The sequence below is a fragment of the Oncorhynchus masou genome, chromosome 2, assembly GCF_036934945.1.
Source record: "Oncorhynchus masou masou isolate Uvic2021 chromosome 2, UVic_Omas_1.1, whole genome shotgun sequence".
Taxonomy (NCBI): domain Eukaryota; kingdom Metazoa; phylum Chordata; class Actinopteri; order Salmoniformes; family Salmonidae; genus Oncorhynchus; species Oncorhynchus masou.
This window is the reverse complement of record NC_088213.1, coordinates 43,629,341-43,652,261: the sequence shown is the minus strand read 5'-3', so window position 1 is coordinate 43,652,261 and position 22,921 is coordinate 43,629,341. Positions and strand designations below refer to the sequence as shown.

General features: G+C 42.0%; 2 protein-coding genes across 2 annotated transcripts; one reads left to right on the top strand and one right to left on the bottom strand.

Annotated features, from left to right (window-relative positions):
- The first annotated feature begins 2,715 nt into the window (after window positions 1–2,715).
- On the top strand, window positions 2,716–9,062 carry LOC135505408 (NADH dehydrogenase [ubiquinone] iron-sulfur protein 3, mitochondrial-like). Its single transcript, XM_064924569.1, has 7 exons — window positions 2,716–2,820; window positions 6,326–6,382; window positions 6,633–6,730; window positions 7,081–7,230; window positions 7,446–7,571; window positions 8,333–8,452; window positions 8,777–9,062. The coding sequence occupies exons 1-7, from the start codon at window positions 2,766–2,768 to the stop codon at window positions 8,936–8,938; spliced, it is 768 nt and encodes a 255-aa protein (XP_064780641.1). The 5' UTR covers window positions 2,716–2,765; the 3' UTR covers window positions 8,939–9,062.
- Window positions 9,063–10,665: 1,603 nt separating this feature from the next.
- On the bottom strand, window positions 10,666–22,369 carry LOC135505392 (complement C1q tumor necrosis factor-related protein 4-like). The gene is made up of 2 exons (XM_064924568.1): window positions 22,276–22,369; window positions 10,666–12,810 (listed from the first exon to the last, which is right to left on the bottom strand). Exon 2 carries the CDS (start codon window positions 12,803–12,805, stop codon window positions 11,717–11,719), a length of 1,089 nt encoding a protein of 362 aa, XP_064780640.1. The 5' UTR covers window positions 12,806–12,810; window positions 22,276–22,369; the 3' UTR covers window positions 10,666–11,716.
- Between the last annotated feature and the right edge of the window lie 552 nt (window positions 22,370–22,921).

The window sequence follows — 22,921 nt, the reverse complement described above, 5'->3', positions numbered from 1 at the left end:
ACACGTTTTCCTACCAGTCATTTAGATGTTATTGGTTTGGGCTATGCATCTCTCAGATTTGGAATTTGCTTCAACACTGGTGCTGACTTCGCTGTAAGTGTGAGAAAGTATAACGTTAGAAAGTATAACGTTACTGTTTTAAATTATTTAACCAGGCAAGTAAGTTACGACTTACTTATTTACAATGACGGCATAGCCCGGACGAGGCTGGGCCAGTTGTGCGCTGCCCAATGGGACTTCCAATCACGGCCAGATGTGATACAGCCTGAATTCGAACCAGGGACTGTAGTGACGCCTCTTGCACGAATGCGTGCCTTAGACCGCTGTGCCACTCGGGTACCCTGTAGACCCGAAGCATAAAGAGAAGCCCTGCCTTTCAAATCAATGACTAAGGAAGCAGTGATGCCATTTTAGCAATTGTGTTGCTAGATTTAGCTACTTTTCAGACTACCCTGGCAACTTTCTTTTTCAAACAGTACCTAGCAACAAATTTAGCTAATTTAAAAAATGTATTTGGAACTTTTAGCAACTTTTGAAAAGTGACTCAAACGCTAAAATGCACGCATTTTCCCTCTCAATGACAAAACAAATAAAATAATTGTCCCACACTCAGTCCAACACACGTGCCTGGCTGCAAATGTGCATTGTGAGTGACGTCAGCAGCAGGCCAGCAGCAATTTCAGTAAATTGCAAATCATTGTTGGCTGACTGCAGCAGCAGCAGTAGTACGGGTTCGACGAGCCAAACCCAACGAATATAGTTGGTAACGAATGTTTGATCTTGAACAGAACTTACAACATCAATCAACATGTCTCAATCAAAATTGTACAGAAAATAGTGGGAGTATGTACCTGTACAAATGTAAAATCACGTTTTTTTTGCCGAGTTGGCCAGTCAATTTAAGTAACGTTATTGTGTATTCTACGTAATGACGCAATTTAGCAACATTCCATCCTACCGCTAGCAATTTAACCTGCAAATTAAGTGGCAACACTGTAAGGAAGTAACTAGCCGATTAATTTCGGTTATGTGAGCTCCAGTCTAGTCTACTACTTTTAGCTGGTATGCACTCGATACTGATTTTCTAATGGAACAAAAGAAATTGACATAAACATTATTTTCTACTTCCAGCTGGTGCAGATTTCAGTTGTTCAATTCCCGCATAAAATGGGTATTATTCCACCTCCTGGTTGATTATTGTGTTTACATTGTCTAATACACTTTGTAATAAAGGTATGGGAGTATGGGTGGTACAGAGCTCTATGGAGAGTTGCTGTGGGTGAGTTGAAAGGTACCGGTAGAAATTACATCGTCACATCATAAAATCCACCTTTTACATCAGCAATGTATGGTATTAGTAACAACTGTTGGTGTGGCGTGTGTTAGGGTTGTGTCAATTCGAATATGGTAGCGGGTTTAAAATGCATTAATCCTAAATCCTTACACGTGAAATAAGACACTCTTTATGTAATTTGCCGAATCTTAGTTTGCCATGTAGGTTTTTTGCTAACAGTTAGCTAAAGTTCCCTCGGAAGTTGGTAGCTAACTTGAAAATGCATATTCTTTAGGAGTGCTATTTGTATCCCGTCGACTACTCATCATGCAGACATACTGTGTGTGTACCATGAGTGCAAGTAATTTATGACAAATGTATAAAGAATGTTTTGTAAATTTATGAGCACCAGCTAGCAGCGTTTTTGCCTGGTTTTGTTAGTTTACGAAAATATGGTACATTCTAGGTGTATTGTATTTCTTCGCCACGAGTGTGACGCTGAGTGATTTTTCGGGTTCATTTGAAAAATGTTGAATACTTAAGTGGATGATAGTTTGTTTTGATGTGAATAAGAGATTATTAACATATAAAGTGTCGGTCCCATTTTTCATGAGCTGAAATTAAAGATCACAGAAATGTTCCATATACACAGCTTATTTCTCTACAATTGTGTGCACAAATTTGTTTTCATCCTTGTCAGTGAGCATTTCTCCTTTGCCAAGATAATTCTTCCACCTGACAGTTGTGGCATATGAAGAAACTGACGAAACAGTGTGTGATCATTACACAGGTGCACCTTATGCTGGGGACAAATAACACTATAAAATGTGCAGTTTTGTCACAACACAATGCCACAGATGTCTCAAATTGAGAGAGTATACAATTGGCATGCTGACTCCAGGAATGTCCAACAGTTGTGGCAAGATAATTTTATGTTAATTTCTCTACCATAAAACACCTCCATTTTAGAGAATTCGGCAGTACCCGCTACTGGCCTCACAACAGCAGACCACGTGTAACCACGCCAGCCCTGGATATCAGTCTCTTAACATTCCACAAGGAGTTGAATGTACCTGAACAGAGACCAGGCTAGTATATATTTTGGATACAAATTAGTATAGCAACAGATAGCTCTTGGTGAGGTCTATCCCATGTGAAATTACCTTTCCGAAATTTGTATTAAAAGTAAATGGTAAAACAAAGACCATCAACCGTTGATTCTACCGTATCACTTCATCGCTAAATGTCGGTTATGCAAAAACTTTTAACAAAGATTTATATAACTAAACCAAGATAGACCACAGCCTGTCGTTTACAACGTGAACAAATGAGTCATAGTGGGCAGAAAAAGCAATGACGGCAGAGCCCAGCGAGATCCTATTGGCGTGAACTAGCACGCATCTACATATTTCCTCCAGGGAACACCTACTCTAAAATGCGGATGTGCAATAAAAAAAAAACAGAAGAAAATTGAATACGTCATTGAAAAAACATGGCGGCATCGTTAGTGCGTTTTGTTCGCGGAGGTTTTAGCAGGACTTTGAATCGTAAGTACATTTCGAGTGTTAACTGTGCACTAACATGCTGTCATAATGTTTAGGTCATCTGCGTGATAGCGCGATCTTAACAACAATATAAGTACGTTATCTGTCGACCGATTCTCACTTGACCTTCCATCAAATTGGCTAGCAGGTCAGTGGTTATGTTCCAGGTCGGCATTTTAGTTGTCACACTGCGCATCTAGAAGCTTGCTAAACGCAAGTCAGATTTTAGTTATCTGCTCAGTACGATTGAAACAGACGACGCCTGGAACGCACATTGTAATGTCAGTTATAATCTGACAATAACAGGCATGTATTCCTTTTATACGCTATATATACAAAGGTATGTGGACACCCCTTCAAATTTGTGGATTCGACAAATTCGGCCAGACCCTTTGCTGACAGGTGTATGAAATCGAGCACATAGCCATGAAATCTCCATAGGAAAACATTGGCAGTAGAATGGCCGTACTGAAGAGCTCAGTGACTTAACGTGGCACCATTGTCAGTTCTTCAAATGTCTGCACTGCTAGAGCTGACAGTCAGTGCTGTTATTGTGAAGTGGAAACGTCTAGGAGCAACAACGGCTCAGCCGGGAAGTGGCAGGCCACACAAGCTCACAGAACTGGACCACCGAGTGTTTTGGTGCGTAAAACCGTCTGTCCTCGGTTGCAACGCTCACTACCGAGTTCTAAACTGCCACTGGAGGCAATGTCAGCACAATAACTGAGCTTCATGAAATGGGTTTTCCATGGTCGAGCAGCCACACACAAGCCTAACGTCACAATGTGCAACGCCAAGCGTTGGCTGAAGTGGTGTAAAGTTCACTGCCATTGGACTCTGGAGCTGTGGAAACATGTTTTCTGGAGTGATGAATCACGTTTTACCATCTGGCAGTCTAACAGATGAATCTGGGTTTGGCGGATACAAGGAGAATACTACCTCCCCGAATGCATATTGCCAACTGTAAAGGTCGGTGGAGGAGGAATAATGGTCTGGGGCTGTTCTTCTTGGTTTGGGCTAGGACCCTTCGTTCCAGTGAAGGGAAATCTTAACGCTACAGCATACAATGACATTCTAGATGATTCGGTGCTTCCAACCTTGTGGCAACAGATTGGGGAAGGCCCTTTCCTATTTCAGGATGACAATGCCCCTGTGCACAAAGTGAGGTCTATACAGAAATAGTTTGTCGAGATTGGTGTGGAAGAACTTGACTGGCCTGCACAGAGCCTTGACCTCAACCCTATTGAACACCTTTGGGATGAATTGGAACGCCGACTGCAACATCAGTGCCCGACCTCACTAAGGCTCTTGTGGCTGAATGGAAGCATGTCCTCGTAGCAATGTTCCAACATCTAGTATAATGCCTTCCCAGAAGAGTGGAGGCTGTTATAGCAGCAAAGGGGGGACCAACTCCATATTAATGCCCATGATTTTGGAATGAAGTGTTCGATGAGCAGGTGTCCACATACTTTTGGTTACGTGGACATGACCAAAAGTATGCAGATGTTCTGAAAGAGCTGCAAAACCTGGACCCGTACAAATCAGCTGGTCTTGACAATCTGGACTCTCTATTTGTGAAACTATCCGCCGCCATTGTCGCAACCCCTATTACCAGCATGTTAAACCTCTATTTCATATCGTCTGAGATCCCCAAGGATTGGAAAGCTGCCGCAGTCATCCCCCTCTTCAAAGGGGGAGACACCCTGGACCCAAACTGTTACAGACCTATATCCATCCTGCCCTGCCTATCTAAGGTCTTCGAAAGCCTAGTCAACAAACAGATCACTGACCATCTCGAATCCCACCGTACCTTCTCCGCTGTGCAATCTGGTTTCCGAGCCGGTCACGGGTGCACCTCAGCCACGCTCAAGGTACTAAACGATATCATAACTGCCATCGATAAAAGACAGTACTGTGCAGCCGTCTTCATTGACCTGGCCAAGGCTTTAAACTCTGTCAATCACCGTATTCTTATCGGCAGACTCGTAGCCTCGGTTTTTCTAATGACTGCCTTGCCTGGTTCACCAACTACTTTGCAGACAGAGTTCAGTGTGTCACAGGGTTCAATTCTCTTGCCGACTCTTTTCTCTGTATATATCAATGATGTTGCTCTTGCTGCGGGCAATTCCCTGATCCACCTCTACGCAGACGACACCATTCTGTATACTTCTGGCCCTTCCTTGGACACTGTGCTATCTAACCTCCAAACGAGCTTCAATGGCATACAACACTCCTTCCGTGGCCTCCAACTGCTCTTAAACGCTAGTAAAACCAAATGCATGCTTTTCAACTGTTCGCTGCCTGCACCCGCATGTCCGACTAGCATCACCACCCTGGATGGTTCTGACCTAGAATATGTGGACATCTATAAGTACTTAGGTGTCCGGCTAGACTGTAAACTCTCCTTCCAGACTCATATCAAATATCTCCAATCTAAAATCAATTCTTGAGTTGGCTTTCTATTCCGTAACAAAGCCAACTTCACTCACACTGCCAAACTTACCCTAGTAAAACTGACTATCCTACCGATCCTCGACTTTGGCGATGTCATCTACAAAATAGCTTCCAACACTCTACTCAGCAAACTGGATGCAGTTTCACAGTGCCATCCGTTTTGTTACTAAAGCACCCACCACTGCGACCTGTATGCTCTCGTCGGCTGGTCCTCGCTACATATTCGTCGCTATACCCACTGGCTCCAGGTCATCTACAAGTCAATGCTAGGTAAAGCTCCGCCTTATCTCAGTTCACTGGTCAGGATGGCAACACCCACCCGTAGCACGCGCTCCAGCAAGTGTATCTCACTGACCATCCCTAAAGCCAACACCTCATTTGGCCGCCTTTCCTTCCAGTTCTCTGCTGCCTGTGACTGGAACGAATTGCAAAAATCGCTGAAGTTGGAGACTTTTATCTCCCTCACCAACTTCAAACATCTGCTATCTGAGCAGTTAACCGATCGCTGCAGCTGTACATAGTCCATCGGTAAATAGCCCACCCAATTTACCTACCTCTTCCCCATACTGTTTTTATTTATTTACTTTTCTGCTCTTTTGCACACCAGTATCTCTACCTGCACATGTCCATTTGATCATTTATCACTCCAGTGTTAATCTGCTAAATTGTAATTATTCGCCTACCTCCTCATGCCTTTTGCACACAATGTATATAGACTTTTTTTTCACTGTGTTATTGACTTGTTAATTGTTTACTCCATGTGACTTTGTTGTTGTCTGTTCACACTGCTATGCTTTATCTTGGCCAGGTCGCAGTTGTAAATGAGAACTTGTTCTCAACTAGCCTACCTGGTGAAATAAATAAATAAATGTCATTAGCTAGCTATATCCTTGTTATGTGGCCATAACTGAGTCAAGTAACGTAAAAGTGTTAGTCACTTAGCCGCTAGTTAGCGAGCAGTCAACTAGCTCAAAGGAGAGGACCATGCTGGTAATCCAACCTGTTTTAACATTAGCTAGCCATATGTAATGTTATTTTATGTAATATGTTACAGTTGCCAATCAAAGCCCATGTCTCTTGCAAGCGAGATCCGAGGCTACTGAAACAAAACGTGAGTATACCAGTGTCTAATAGAATTCACCCAGGCCGTGGCATTTGTCTTTATGGTGTACATTGCAGATAATCATCATCATCATCATCATCAGTATGTTGAACCCGCAAAGTCCTAGTCCATCCCCAATGTAGTATAATTATCTAACCATTTTAGTTTGATCTTTGCGACACTGAATACAATAGATGATTGCAACAATAAATGTATTGCCTCTTCCTTTATTTGAATCTATGTGCCCATCTCTATGTAGCCACTGTCAGACCCAAGGATGCGGTCACCCATAACCAACTTGCAGCTTTTGGAGAATATGTGGCTGAAATGCTTCCTAAGTATGTGCAGCAAGTCCAGGTAAGATAATGTAATTGCAGCAACTGTAATGAACACGGTCAGCTTTAAGACGAAGACATCCACACAATCATACAATGTTGCGCAACCATCAAGGGAAACTATACTGTAAATGCATATGGTGCATCTAAAACATAGGGAACATAAACATAGGGTTACAAAGGAGCCCGCACTTGGGAATTAAGCTGGCAACCGGTAGGTTGCTGGTATCAAATCCTAGATGCCATTGTTCCCTTGAGCAAGGCACTTAACCCGCCACAACAACAGGTCCCCGGGCACTCAGTGTGGCAGCCCCCCGCACCTCACCTTTTGAAGCCATATGAACGTCACAAGGATGCATGTTATATCTTCAGGTGACGTGTTACAATGAGTTGGAGGTGATGATCCATCCTGACGGGGTCATCCCTGTGTTGACCTTTCTGAGAGACCACAGCAACGCTCAGTTCCGAAACATGATTGACCTTACCGCAGTGGACATTCCGACCCGCCAGAATCGCTTTGAGGTACTATTCCATCCATACCCCCAGCCTATTGTTCCAATAGTATACCTCTCTCTTCACGACAGTCCTATTTTTGCGGTTATAAACATGTGTTCTGACACAAACATATCCATAGCTGACATAAGTAAGAATTTAACCAAGTTGTTTAGATAAACTGAATAGATCAGAGTTTATTTTACATTGTTATGCCTAATTCTGTTTTCTTTGATGGTGAATAGATTGTGTACAACCTGCTCTCCCTGCGCTACAACTCCCGGATCCGTTTGAAGACCTACACCGACGAGCTCACCCCAGTAGACTCCTCTGTGTCTGTCCACAACGCAGCCAACTGGTACGAGAGGGAGGTAAGTCTGACAGCTACATCGTAAGAATGCTTTGCTTGAAGGGTTCAAAGATTTTAATGTACAATATTTTTGTGTTGGCAGCTCAGGGTTTATATTTTGCCTGCCAAAGGCAAATGCTCATGAAAGGATAGGTAATCTATGGCAATCTATTGTAACTTTGGTCAGTTATACTATACTTCTTTTTTCATATAGTGTACCTTTTTTTATCTGTTCATATTCTCCATGAGTTTTTAGTGGAGGCCATATGGTTCAAGAGAAAATATTTTTAATTATTGAAAAAGAGCATCGAATCAAACAATGGCATTATTTCAATTAACTCTGCAACTTTTTTAACAATTGACATTTTTCACAACTGCCAGCAGTTTGGCGCCAATATATTTATAACAAATACATATAGTAAAATAAGTGTGTGGGGGGGAAATATAATGGATATTTCATACTGAAACCCATATATTAAACAACAATGATATTCACTAAGTCGATGGTTTATATTTAGGATAATGTTTTACAGCTTTGTCATTCAATTTTCTATTTTAACATATACCATGTAAAATAATCAAAACATAAGGCCACACATAGGGCCAGATATAACTACAGACACCTGGATTATCTGAAGTACCCAAAAAGGCCACTAGATGTCATTAAAAACAACTTGAATGTTACCAAAATTCTGGTAGTTTAATGGGAAACTTAGAAAGTTTTCATAAATATACCCTCCCTTTCCAACACTATGAAAGGATATGTTTTGTGCTTGTCATTAGGTGTGGGACATGTATGGAGTTTTCTTCGCCAACCACCCTGACCTGAGGCGTATTCTGACAGATTATGGGTTTGAGGGGCATCCATTTAGGAAGGACTTTCCACTGTCTGGATTTGTGGAGGTAAGGTCAGATGTGAATGCTGAGAAATGTCCCATGTATTTTACATGCATTAAAGGACGAATTATAACCAAATCCTATCCTAAGATCGGTACATGTGACTTCACATTACCATAGGAGGTTAGTGGCACCTTAATTGGGGAGGACGTGCTCGTTGTAATGGCGGAATGAGTAGAATGGTATAAAATGCATCAAATATATGGTTTCCATGTGTTTGATGCCATTTCCATTTGCTCTGTTCCAGCCATTATTATGAGCTGTCCTCTCATCATCAACCTCCACTGGTATCTACCATATTATTCATTTTGTCCATCTGGTACATCTCAGGTGCGTTATGACGATGAGGTGAAGCGTGTGGTGGCAGAGCCTGTGGAGCTCTCACAGGAGTTTCGGAAGTTTGACCTGAACAGCCCATGGGAGGTGTTCCCAGCCCACCGTGAGGACAAGGCACCTGAGCTGCCAGCTGGGGATAAGCCAGCTGACAAGTAACCATCTACCCCAGAGATAAAATGCCCACACCTATATATATAACGACTGTACTGTTGATGGACCCATGTCCCGCTTGAGCCCACTATAAAGTATTTATGTAAATAAAAACAAAAGGTAAACATTTTATTTGTTTGTCTTTATTTATTCATTAGTTGGATGTGCTGTGTAGAGATTACATTTTGACTGTATGTTTAAACTCTAGTAGACTGTAGCACTAGTAGAAACAGACCTTACCTGCTATACCATAGCAGACCAAAAGAGGGCACTGTGTGCATGTTAAAGCAGTTTGAATATTGTTGAGGTTTAATGTCTCACGAGTCGATTAGCATTATGTTGATATAAGCTCTCCCTATGGGCATGTTCAAGTTCACTGACATGGATGTGCCTTCTACCAATAAGAATACAGAAAAATATACATTAACTTTTATTTATTCTGCTTCACATTTTCCAAAGCATCCATTGTATAAGAAGTATTTTTAACATCTCAAGGAGCCAACAAGAAGCAGATGACTAACACATGGGTTGAATGGACCCAGGGCAAAATTTTATGCAGTTCACAATCATTCCTTTGCAAGGACAAAGATATAAGCACAGGTCACCAATGTACCACTTACAATAAAGTTATTTCCAACAAAGTTATGGATAGAATTAGTCTCATTACAAAGAAGCTCTTCAAAGCTGTTAGATGATTATTCTCCATGACCGCATGCATGAAATTATTAGTCATATTCTCCAAGACTCCATTCCTAATATCATAATGCCTGTTAGCTCTCTGGAAATTGATCTCACCGCCTCAGGAGTCGCTGGTGCGCGATGAGACAAGGACATCCCTACTGGCCAAGCCCTCCCTAACCCGGACGACGATAGGCCAATTGTGCGTCGCCCCACGGACCTCCCGGTTGCGGCTGGTTACGACAGAGCCTGGGCACGAACCCAGAGTCTCTGATGGCTTGCTAGTGGTTAAATATAATTAAAGCTGTTATCCAAATTTGGTCCACTCAATGACTATTTTCTATTGCAGTCCATGCACATAATGATTGAAAATAGAGCTACAAAGCAAATGCTAAACTACAATTTTCCCATACAAATTGAAAAATTATACATCCTTTTCATATTTTTAAATTCGCTGTATTGAAAAAGTCATTCCACCCTCAGGGTACAAAAGTTGCCACGATTAGTGACACTTGGGCATTAGGGAGTCGAGTGTGACGAAGGATGTGCTCCAAAAGTAGGTTGTGTGAGGGCAGCACCGCAGGAGTGAGTATATGCCTGACACCGCAATCACAGGCAGGTAAGTATTTTTCTCCATGAATCTTGTTCTGGAGGCAGCTCTGCTGAGTGGTCACTAGCTGGCACAGCCACAAAGTCATAAAATCTGATTTTAAACACAACCCTAACTACATTGCTAACCCTAATGCCTAACCTTAAATTAAGACCATAAATGATATTTTGACTGCAGCTAGCGGAAATGGCTCAGTTCTGCCTCCAGGGCAAGATTCATGACAAACATCAACCTGCTATTCGCATAGTAGATGACCATTAATAGGAAGACTAACTATTACTGAAATAGTCTCTCATTATTCAGTAAGCGTCACATTGTGTTTATTCCTTTTGATAAGATGCTAATTCAAACTAAAAAAGGAACACTACCCGGAGATGGTGTACATAACCCAATAGTCCCACACAACTCAGGATATGACCCAGATGCAGACACAGGAGGCGGATAGTACAGTTCTCATAAAATTTATTATACAAGGGGGCAGGTAGAGGTCAGTAATCCAGGGCAGAGTCAATGAGGTACAGAACGGCAGGCAGGGTCAGAGCAGTCAGAACCGGGAAGACTAGAAAACAGCGACTCAAACAGGGAAAAAACACGCTGACAAGACTAACTGGCAACAGACAAACAGAGAACACTTGTATAAATACACAGGGGATAATGGGGACAAATGGGAGAGACCTGGTGGGGGGATGGAGACAAGCATAAAACAGGTGAAACAGATCAGGGTGTGACGTGGAGAATCAAAATACAGTATTTGCTGGTGAGTAAAATTAACATTATAATTGGACTATATGCTATTTTTTATATGTTGTTTAAATGACCTCTCAAACAGACTGTAATTTGCTGAAGTCTGGCACAATTTTAACAGCATTTTTCTCTCTCGGGGTGTGTGAATTAAACCGGCACGATTATCATAAGGGATGATATAGACAATTCCATTTTCTCCACAGCGGTCACCAGCTGAGGAAATAAATTAAACTCTGCTAAGTTAGAAATCAAATTATGAGCCTGGTGCCCCGAGGTCCAAAACTAGCAGATTTCAAGCTACAACAAGGATGCGTATGGTGTCTGTATTGGTCCAATGGACAGCCCTGCACTGTAAGAGGACATTTATTCTAAGTGTTGGTCATGCTTTTTGGTTCAAAATGCCATTTTATTTCATTGTGATCTGACACTGGCCTTATCAGAAACTCACTCTAAAATTAAGGAAAAATACTAAATTTGGCACAAAACAAGTGTCCCCATTATTTGACAATGCCTTTCAAGACATTGATAAAGGTATGTTAAAAAATCCAGATAAGTATTAACTAAGACATCATATCCTGAAAATAGCAAAAATACTAGCACGTAGTAACATCTTCATTAATTCAAGACTGCAAGTTGAAGTTTGACAAAGTAAACCCATTGAAAGAATTAGCTGGACATAGAATAATTGAGTGTAGTAGGTCCACAGCCAACTGTGTTCTTGACACTGTCCCTTATGGCTTCCGGCTCTGCTGTTACTGCTGATTGGTGGCTAGTTTTTGTATTTCTGGATAGACCAGGAAGCCAGTGAATGTTATATACTTGGCATGGTTGCTGTATGCTCCAAAGCCATCGCGCTGGTGGCTATAAAGCCAGACGATATCACCACGGCGCAGAGACAGCATCAGACTTTGGCTCTGCAGAGCCTTCTCAGTGTCACTGTCATCGTAGATCATGGCCTGCACCTCCAGGTGGTTCTTCATCAGCTTGATTGACAGGGTTTTGTGGGGAAGCTTGCCAGCATTGAAGGAGAAGAAGTAGGCTCCTGGAATACGGCAGGTGAATACACCTTCGGTGACATTAAAGTCAGCGCCAATGTTGACAAAGTCTGTGTCAAAGGAGATAGGACGGTGCTCTGTGAAGCCCTGGTCCACCCCTACGATGCTCTGAGTGCGGCCAACGGAGAAGGCTGACCTCTGGTCCTCCTCTTTATCCTCTACCTCCTCTCTCTTCTCTACGTTGTCCCTTTCTCCCAGCCCATCCTGGTCTGTTAGGGTGTGGTCATTGGCATTCGCTTCATTTCCATACATGGGAGTTGGGTCCTCGTGCTTGCGGTCTTGGAAGGTGTAGGTGTCAGGGTAGATTAGGTAGCCGCTAAAGGTGGTGTAGTGACCTGTGTTGCTGTAGATGGCATAGCGGGGATCACCGTGAAGCCGGAGCCAGACTGTGTCACCAAAGTCCAGCTGCAGCATGGCGCTTTGGCTCTGCACCTTACGCTCCTCTCCCGCATTCTCATCATACACAATGGCCTGCACTTCATTCCTGTTCTTCATTAGCATGACTGACAGGTCACGACTGGGGAACTTCCCCACTGTGAAGGAGAAGTAGTATGCTCCGGGGATGCGGCAGCGGAACATGCCTGCCTTTGGATCAAAGTCCCCACCGATGTTAACATACTCCTTGTCAAAGGTCACCACCATCTTTGGTCCACCCTCCATGCTGCTGGTGCGTGCCACTGAAAAGGCAGAACGCAGTTCTGCATCCTCGGGCAGGCGAGCGAAGGCCCACGTGCAGGTTACCTGACACATCAGGCCAATCAGGAGACTGCTAGCTGGTGTAGTCATCTTTCCTGTTGGGAAAAAGGTTGGCCTAGTTAATTAGACAACAAAGTCAGGTGCTTAATCTCAATATAATACACAACAGAGATACCATAGCAGACCAAAAGAGAGCACTGTGTGGATGTTAAAAAGCAGTTCCGTAGCAGTGTGATACCATGGTGCAGGTTATATATGAATTGACTGTAACTCAACAATCGAATAGCTCAAGGCTTTGCCAGCTCAATTGAGAAGTAAAATCAGAAACAAGTGTGATTGTTATTAGTGATTCAATACCGCCTGGATCCATAGAGGATTGAATCTTCTCTGAGACACTTGCTTTGAAAATATGTTTATCCCAAAACGGAAGCAGCATTAATATGTTCCTAATTAGCATTTAATTTTACCTGGCTAATGAAGGAACAAAAAGAGAGACAATAATATTTGCCCCCGCTGGCCGAAGTGCCAAACCAACTGGAGAAAACACACCTTCATCTTCACCCAAAGTCATACGTTTACTCAACATCAATTATATCATGACTTAATTCTCTCCTGTCTCATCACTACAGTATATTGATTCCAATATCTTTGTAAATGTGATAGTGAAACACGCCAGCGATCAACATCATTGAAAGGAATTAAGCTGCTGTCCCAAACTTTCTTTTATAATTGCATCTTTATACATGTTTTAACATTCTTTATGTGCAAGTTATTATAGCCAGTGAGCATTAAAAAAAGCTTGATCCAAAATACAAAGTCACGCTAATCGGACTGCTTCTTTTTTATTGAGGGTAAAAACAAAACGTCTGGTCTACTAGGTCCTGACATCTGTCAAATGTCTGTGAGTGTTGCAGTAAATATTGATTTTAGGATCAATGCAGGCAGATTTCGATATCATACAGTAATTTCCTAGTCCGGCTACTAAAGTTCAAAACATCTATTTGTCTAATGAGATCTTCTCTTCCTGCCTGTGTAGAGTCATCACTAAAGCTGTAACAGAAGTGGTCCTGTCAGAAGGAGTTTCAGACAATGTCTTAAATGTACTTTATCGACATACAGTAGGTTATTCCATGGGGAGTCTTGTAATTTCAAACAGAAAAGAAGGAATTAATCAGAAAAACATGAGATCCCATGGGATTGATATGACTATAAACAGCACTTGGACTGACATGAACACAATACACATAGTTATCTTCGTTTCCTCTGTCATTGAAGGGGTTGGTGAACGAGATTTGCGTCTTGGCGGTGTGATTCGACGTGGGTGTTATGTTTGCTATATCGTACTCTAGCAGGTATTGCTGCTTGTCCTTCTCGAGTCACGGTCGAAAGAGTTCGCCCTCAAAAATAGCCCGAATTAATCTAAAATAAATCTCTAATTAATTTGGACGTTTTTTTTTTTTCAACTTTCTCACTGTCTATTACCGGAGTGTCCGTCTGGCCGAGTTTCAGAGCAAATCATGTTATACAACAGGTCGCGGCAGAACACAAGATGCTTGCGAATTGGTATGAATTTTGGAATATTGACAAGTAGTCGGGATGTGTGCGCAACGTATCAATTCTTATTGTGACCGAAACAGTGGTAGACTCAATGAACACTCTCAAACACATTAGCAAGTGGCCACTCGATAAAGATCTTATCAGCCAATTGTGTTCTTTCAACATAACATTGGTGACGTGTTATCTTATGTAAACAAATTGGGGCGCTGAGTGATGTTGGCAGGTCTGTCTCACTGTCTGTAGGTTCTGCCGTGCAATTGGATCGAGCACAATCACTGCAGCTGTTTCTCCGTGCTTGACAATTCTCCCTAAGCGTTACTGGGCATGATCGAAATCACCCCTGAAGTATCCAATGGAACTCGGAATGCGGTACAAAGGCAATCCTCCCGGTTTGTTCTGGAGAAGTTCCCAACGCTGTGTAATTAGACGCGGTGGCGAACCACAATATCCATTCCTCCAATTACATGCGTTAACCCTTTCCTGACTAGAGACGAGTCTCCAGCTCACAGTGATAATTATGGTCAGGCCATGTGAATCAAACCTTTTTCATTATAACAGCTGTTGCAAATCTCAGTTTTAGAACATACTGACTTTCTGATAAAAACGTATATTATTTACACATTGTAGTACATTTGTACACTGACTAAAATCGATACAACGAGATACATATTTTTTTTGGGGGGGGGGGGTTCAGCTGCTCTTTACATTTACATTTAAGTCATTTGGCAGACGCTCTTATCCAGAGCGACTTACAAATTGGAGTGAGGCTTTAGGTGCTGTGAGGCTATCGGTGAACGACAGTTCTGGTATTGTATGACAGCAGCCTCAAGGATTTGCTGCATTCTGCATTTGACTAGCATGCTGCAAAGAGGTTGCTCATTTCTTCATGGTTGATGCAGACTGACATGTTGAAACCTGCTCCATGAACGCAGCATCCCTGTTTCCATCCAAAGATGAATCAATTGCTTGTGAATAAATGTAAATGGCAAGCTGACTGAGGGCTGAGTCTTGCCCTTACAGTGAATGTGACATTCTCTGTGTAGATATTCATCACATCTTCAATTACATTGGAGGCATTTACAATAATGTTTTTCTATTCAACAGAATACATAATCACTTCTATTTTGAATGTTGATAGCTTTGTAATTATTTCATATTTTGAAATCTATTTTGAGTGTTTGCATGTCTTTTTAGGGACACTGTGCAATAGCCAGGGGCTATGAGAGTCCAAAATAAGCTAGAATGAGCAGCATTTCCTCACTTTAATTCTGTTGGTGAAAAGCATTCCACCACGCTGAGCCATCTGCTAGAGGTGATAACAAACAAATGCTCAGAAATAAATAAGTCCCATTGGTGGCTAAATAGTCTCATCCCTGGAGTGTCGATGGATCCACAAGTGGGCCTAGGTTGTAGAATTTTAATTTGGATAAGTGCAATAGTAGACACTCAGTTAAGGGATATTACTTAAATGTAAATATTATGTTTGCAATGATATTAATCAATTTCTGGAAGTATATTCTCGTAGTATACTCAAGTGAAATGTCACATAATATATAACAAATATAATATGTTATATGTGCAACATACAGGGCATTCGCAAGTATTCACCCTTTAGCCCTTTACTTATTCCACATTTTGTTACATTAAAACCTTATTCTAAAATGTATTCAATTATTGTTTTTGTCCTCATTAATCTACACACAATACCCCATAATGACAAAGCAAAAACAGGTTTTTAGAATTTTTTGCAAATGTATTAATAATAAACACATACCTTATTTACATTAGTATTCAGACTCTTTGATATGAGACTCAATGTTGAGTTCAGGTGCATCCTGTTTCCATTAATCATCCTTGAGACGTTTCTACAACTTGATTGGAGTCCACCTGGGGTAAATTCAATTGATTGGACATGATTTGGAAAGGCACACACCTGTCTATATAAGGTCCCACAGTTAAACAGTGCACGTCAGAGCAAGAACCAAGTCATGAGGTTGAAGGAATTGTCCGTAGAGCTCCGAGATAGGATTGTGTTGAGGCACAGATCTGGGGAATGGTACGAAAACATTTCTGCAGCATTAAAGGTTCCCAAGAACACAGTGGCCTCAATCATTCTTAAATGGAATAAATTTGGATCACCAAGGCTCTTCCAAGAGCTGGCTGCCCATATTAACTGAGCAAATGGGGGAGAAGGGCCTTGGTCAGGGAGATGACCAAGAACCCGATGGTCGCTCTGACAGAGCTCCAGAGTTTCTCTGTGGAGATGGGAGAAACTTCCAGAAGGACACCAATCTTTGCAGCATTCCACCAATTAGGCCTTTATGGTAGACTGGCCAGACGGAAGCCACTCCCCATTAAAAGGTACATGACAACCCACTTGGAGTTCGCCAAAAGGCACCTAATGACTCTTAAACCATGATAAACAATATACTCTGATTCTCAAGATTCTCTTCACTGACATTTTCAACCTCTCCCAGTCCGAGTCTGTAATACCAAAATGTTTTAAACAGACCACCATAGTGCCTGTGTCCAAGAACACTAAGGTAACCTTCCTAAATGACTACCGACCTGTAGCACTCACGTCTGTAGCTATGAAGTGCTTTGAAAGGCTGGTCATGGCTCACATCAACACCATTATCCCAGAAACCCTAGACCCACTCCAATTTGTATACCGCCCCAACAGATCCACAGATGATTCATCTCTATTGCACTCCACCCTGCCCTTTCCCACCTGGACAGAAGGAACACCTATGTGAGAATGCTATTCACTGACTACAGCGTTCAAAGCTCATCAATAAGCTAAGGACCCTGGGACTAAACACCTCCATCTGCAACTGGATCCAGGTGGTAAGGGTAGGGAACAACACATCCGCCACACTGATCCTCAACACATGGGCCCCTCATGGGTGTGTGCTCAGTCCCCTCCTGTACTCCCTGTTCACTCATGACTACATGGCCAAGCACAACTTCAACACCATCATTAAGTTTGCCGATGACACAACAGTGGTAGGCCTGATCACCGACAACGACAAGGCAGCCTATAGGGAGGTCAGAGACCTGGCCGTGTGATGCCAGGACAACAACCTCTCCCTCAATGTGATCAAGACAAAGGAGATGATTGTGGACTACAGGAAAAAGAGGACCGAGCACACCCCCATTCTCATCGACTGGGCTGCAGTGGAGCAGGTGGAGCAGGTTGAGAGCTTGAAGTTCCTTGGTGTTCAAATCACCAACAAATTAACATGGTCCAAGCACACTAAGACAGTCGTGAAGATGGCACGACAAAACCTATTCCACCTCAGGAGACTGAAAAGATTTTTCCTCAGATCCTCAAAACGTTCTACAACTACATCGTTGTGGTTACATCACTGTCTGGTATGGCAACTGCTCAGGCCTCCGACCGCAAGGCACTCCGACCGCAAGGCACTCCGACCGCAAGGCACTCCGACCGCAAGGCACTCCGACCGCAAGGCACTCCAGCATAGTATGCATAGTCACTTTAATTACTCTACCAACATGTACATATTACCTCAACTAACCGGTGCCCCAACACATTGACTCTGTACCAGTACCCCCTGTATATAGTCTCGCTATTGTTATTTTACTGCTGCTCTTTAATTACTTGTTACTTTTATTTATTATTCTTGTCGGTATTTATTTATATATTTTTTAAACTGCATTGTTGGTTAGGGGCTGGTAAGTAAGAATTTCACTGTAAGGTCTACCTGTTGTATTCAGGGAATGTGACTAATACAATTTGATTTGATGAAACCAAGACTAAACACTTTGGCCTGAATGCCAAGCATCACGTCTGGAGGAAACCTGGCACCATCCTTATTCTAATACTAAATCAGGATCGAGGGATAGATGAATGAAGCAAAGTACAAAGAAATCCTTGATGAAGTCCTGAGCGCTCTGGAGCAGGTTCTCAGACTGGGGGGCGAAGGTTCACCTTCCAACAGGATAATGAGACTAAGCACACAGCCAAGATAACGCAGGAGTAGCTTCGGGAGAACGCTTTGTCTGCTGAATCTTTTAAGCAGGAAGACAGGATCACAAAAATTCGACATTTGGCATTGACCCACAAAAACATGTAATCAAGCACAAACTCATTTTCGCAAGCACATGACCGTGGCAATAGCACCGCTGTCAAGGGTAAACATCAACAGTGTTTATCATTATGCCCTGCATAACCACCTCTTAAAAATAACCTAAAAGTAACAGCCAACCAGGAGTTGTTTATGTAGGATTATGTTAATCAGACATCATGTTGCTACAGCATATTTCAGGTTCATGTTATATGATACACAAGGTTCAAATGAAATAGGCACACAGAAACACAGTGGAATCATATCCATATTCAAACTTTGACCAAAATCTATATTTGTTTATTGCGTTCTCATTTTTTTGTTGGTCTTTTTTCAAATATGAGAAGTGGCTTCTCTTATTTATTCCTATTTTTATTGTATGCTTCTTAATATATTTCCACTTACAGGATACACTACACAGAGGATAATACTGTATACATTTTCATAGTAACTAAAACTAGACTTACGTGTGAAATGTGTTTTTACGCGTTCAAAGAACATCATTGCCACATCATTGCTCAAGGTGATGAGAGGCAATCTCAATGAGCGAGCCACTCAATCTCTCTCATAGGCATAAATTGGTGAAATAGCCCCCTCTCTCCCATATGATCAGCCTCTGAATATAACCTGCTCAATCCTAATTCCAGCATAATAGCATCCCTCTGTCAGCTTTCAGTGGTAATTCATGTAAATCATACATGACAATGAGGTGTACCGCCACTATGCCATAGTTACAACCCTGTAGGCACCAGACATATTTCTGAAACCATAACTTTTGTCATCCTATCATTGATCTATGAACAACAGTTAATTTGCTTAGTTGGTGCATTTATCAATGGAAGATGTGCGTACATTTCATGTTATTGTAAATTTCAGCTAAGGTTAAGTGTTGACTGTAGTTTTTCCTCTCAATAAACTCACCACCCTTCTCTGCATTTACAAAATGTACATTTCTGCTTAGCATCACCTACTTCTGCTGTCACGCCCAGATCTGTTTCACCTGTTCCTGTGATGGTCTCCACCCCCTCCAGGTGTCGCTTATTTTCCCCAGCGTATTTATCCCTGTGTTTCCGGTCTCTCTGTGCCGGTTTGTCTTGTATGTTCGTCAAGTCAACCAGTGTTTTTTTCCCGTACCCCTTTTTCCTATTCTCTTTTTGATAGTCTTCCCGGTTTAGAACCCTGTCTGACTCTGGACTGCTTTCCCGCCTGCCTGATCATCCTGTCTGCCCTGACCTTGATTCTGCCTCCCCTTCGATACCTTTTGGACTCTTTTGCCTGTTCACGACCATTCTCTTGCCTTATTGGATTAATAAATATTGTAAAACTCCAGCCATCTGCCTCCTGTCTGCATCCGGGTCTCGCCTTGTGTCATGATATCTGCTTTGAATACGGATGGTTTTTATCATCTTTGCACCACTGACATTGGGGATCAGATGGATATGTTCTTTGACAGCGCAGGGCGACTGACCAATGGTTAAAGCCAATTTTAGTACATCGACCCCGGAGTGTGGATGGATATTAAAATGCAGACTTCAGTCTGAGGACCCTGGTATCTGAGATCACACGACGGGTCCCTGCCGCTTCTGTCCCTCTTATTAGTCACATCCTTGCCAGATGTCATCTCACTGCTCAAGTGGAGCCTTTTAACACGAGGCATGGATCTGTCATCATCTGGGGTCATTGGCTCAAACGAGAGAAAAGGGGGAGGAGAGAGAGAACCAGCAACAGGGGGAAATGAGAGCAAAGAGCTTTATAAAATGTCAGGCTTGAGAATGAATCTGTATCTGTGAAACTATTTGACGTTTTGCGCATACCACCATGATTAAAAAACAGAGAGGAAAAGCTCTCCCTGGACTGGCCCTTGATGCACAGTTCCATCATTTATAATGCGACAGCAGTAATGACTCAGGAGTACACAGACACAGTCCATTAACAGCGAAGCACGGTTTGTGTTCGATCTACACCCTACCAACAGTAGCAAGACACCTGGTGAGAATCTCACATATTGATTGTGTGAAGAGATGAGGCTCACTGAGCAGTTGACTTGACAGCTCCCCAAACGGGTCCATAGTTGGACTGGATTCAAATGGGTCTCAAGATTTAAAGGGCTGAGGAAGACTCGCAGCAAAGAGTATCAAACACAGACACTGTTTGGGGACTGAAGGGACCTCTACACAACAACCACTGCCCATGGGACGTATGTTCAGTGGTTGGTGGAAAAAGTACCCAATTGTCATACTTGAGTAAAAGTAAAGATATCTTGAATATTAAAATGACTCAAGTAAAAGTGAAAGTCACCCAGTAAAATCATACTTGAGTAAAAGTCTAAAAGTATTTGGTTTTAAATATACTTAAGTATCAAAAGTATAAATAATTTCACATTCCTTATATTAAGCAAACCAGACGGTGCCATTTTCTTGTTTTGTTTTTATTCACAGCTAGCCAGGGGCACACTAACACGCAGACATAATTTACAAACTTTAGGATGTGTTTAGTGAGTCCGCCAGATCAGAGGCAGTAGGGATGACCAGGGATTATTGATAAGTGTGTGAATTAGACCATTTTCCTGCCCTGCTAAGCATTCAAAATGTAACGAGTACTTTTGGGGGTCAGGGAAAATGTATTGAGTAAAAAGTACATTTATTTTCTTTTGGAATGCAGTGAAGCAAAAGTTGTCAAAAATATAAATACTAAAAAAAATGACTTAAGTAGTACTTTAAAGTATTTTTTACTTAAGTACTTTACACCATTTGATGAAACTGTCTGGCCCACTTCTCTCTTTCCTTGATGAACATGGTATGGGTACTCATTATACATGATACTCCCATCAGTATTATCATAAAATGAAATTTGATTGGTCGCGTACACAGTTTAGCAGGTGTTCTAGTGTGTGCAGGGAAATGCTTATGTTCCTAGTACCTATCAATCAATGCAGTAAATGATGCACAATTATCATTCCAGATCCCTCTGTCCTACAGTATCATAAACCTCGGCAGTGTTGCGCTGGAACATTTAAAAATTAGGAAGATTTAATATTAGCAACAAAAAATAAAATACCATAATGACATTGATATTACCTCTGTGTGAAATATCAAACACTTTGATGTTTAACAGTCTTGTTTTGTATTGTAAACTTATGTGGTTAAAACCAGAGATCTAGATACTTAGCTACTACATGCGTAGTGACAACTCTGCCGAATGTGTGTACGACTGAGCCTCCCACTCACATTTTGAAGAAAGGAAATCAAAACATCAACTCCCTCTGACTAGGACACCTGCCTGACCGAGTTTGCGTTTGTCTCTATGTTTCTTTCTGCTTTTATGTACAAATTGGATTTGGATAAGATTAAAGCCCCTTCTGTGTTTAATCATCTCCTTTCTTCTCTATACCTCCCACTGCTGTTGACAGATCAACCTGAACCTGGGATTGGGTGGGAGATGATAGGAGGTGCTCTTTCTTTGTTAGCATTCTCCATGTGCTGTAGATGAATATTCTATATGCCATGCCCACGCATACGCCTATGAGATGTTATTACCTTCTTCTGGTCTATGCATTGGAAACACTCAAATATGAACAAAGGAAGAGACATTGAGAACACAGCAGGAGATGTACATCGGCAGAGAGCATTGTTGCTGGAGTCAACGAATAAACCACAATCAAGGCTACAGAAATCCTCTCACCTCCCTGAGATGAAGAGGGGTACATGATAGATAAAATGATACATTCTTATATATTCAGCAGTGTTTGGCACCCCGTCCAGATTCCGTATTGATGTTGCTGTAGATCAGTGCGGACAAATAATGCATGTTGCTTGGACGCAACAAGATTCTAAAATGCACAACGTCTACTTCATGCAAGAGAGAAAAAGTAACCCCCTCTATACTGCAGTAATCCTTCATTCGAGGTGTCCTTACCTCTGTGTAGTAGACTGTGCTGTAGGAGAGAAATGCTCAAAGTTCTCCAAAAGAGCTTCTGCACCAGGAACTGTCTTTGTGTGTATCAACCTGCTGCTGCTGTCTGGGAGGCTGTGTAAGCAGCACACCCACATATATATACACACTCACTGGAGGATATGAGAGTGATAAAGGGGCTCCTCATCTGATCAGGGAGACTCTGGAAGTGCAGAGCGCTCCTCCACTAAGGCATTTTCGGAAGTGGGGGGACACAAGGGGGGGATTGGAAAAGGTGGGGGGGATTTTTGATGTGATATCTTGGCATGGTCTTCCATGTATCTCAAACAGATCATGTGTTTACAGAATGTGCCTATATTTTCTAATTGGATGTTTGTGAATGTTTGTTTGCATGTGTGCATAATGGTTGTGTGTGTGTGTGTGTTAACATGAAAGAGAAGGAGAGAGCCTGTCAGGGTTTAATCACTGAAGGGCTTTGTTATATTGCAACAATGTTGCCAATTTCACACTCATCCACATTGTTATGGTCATTATCCTCATTCTGAGTGGGGAAGATGGTGGAAGAAGGATAGCATGTAATGCCTTCAATTTGAAATGTATCTAACAATACTTATTTTATATTCTCATTCAAATGTCACATTCTGTTCCT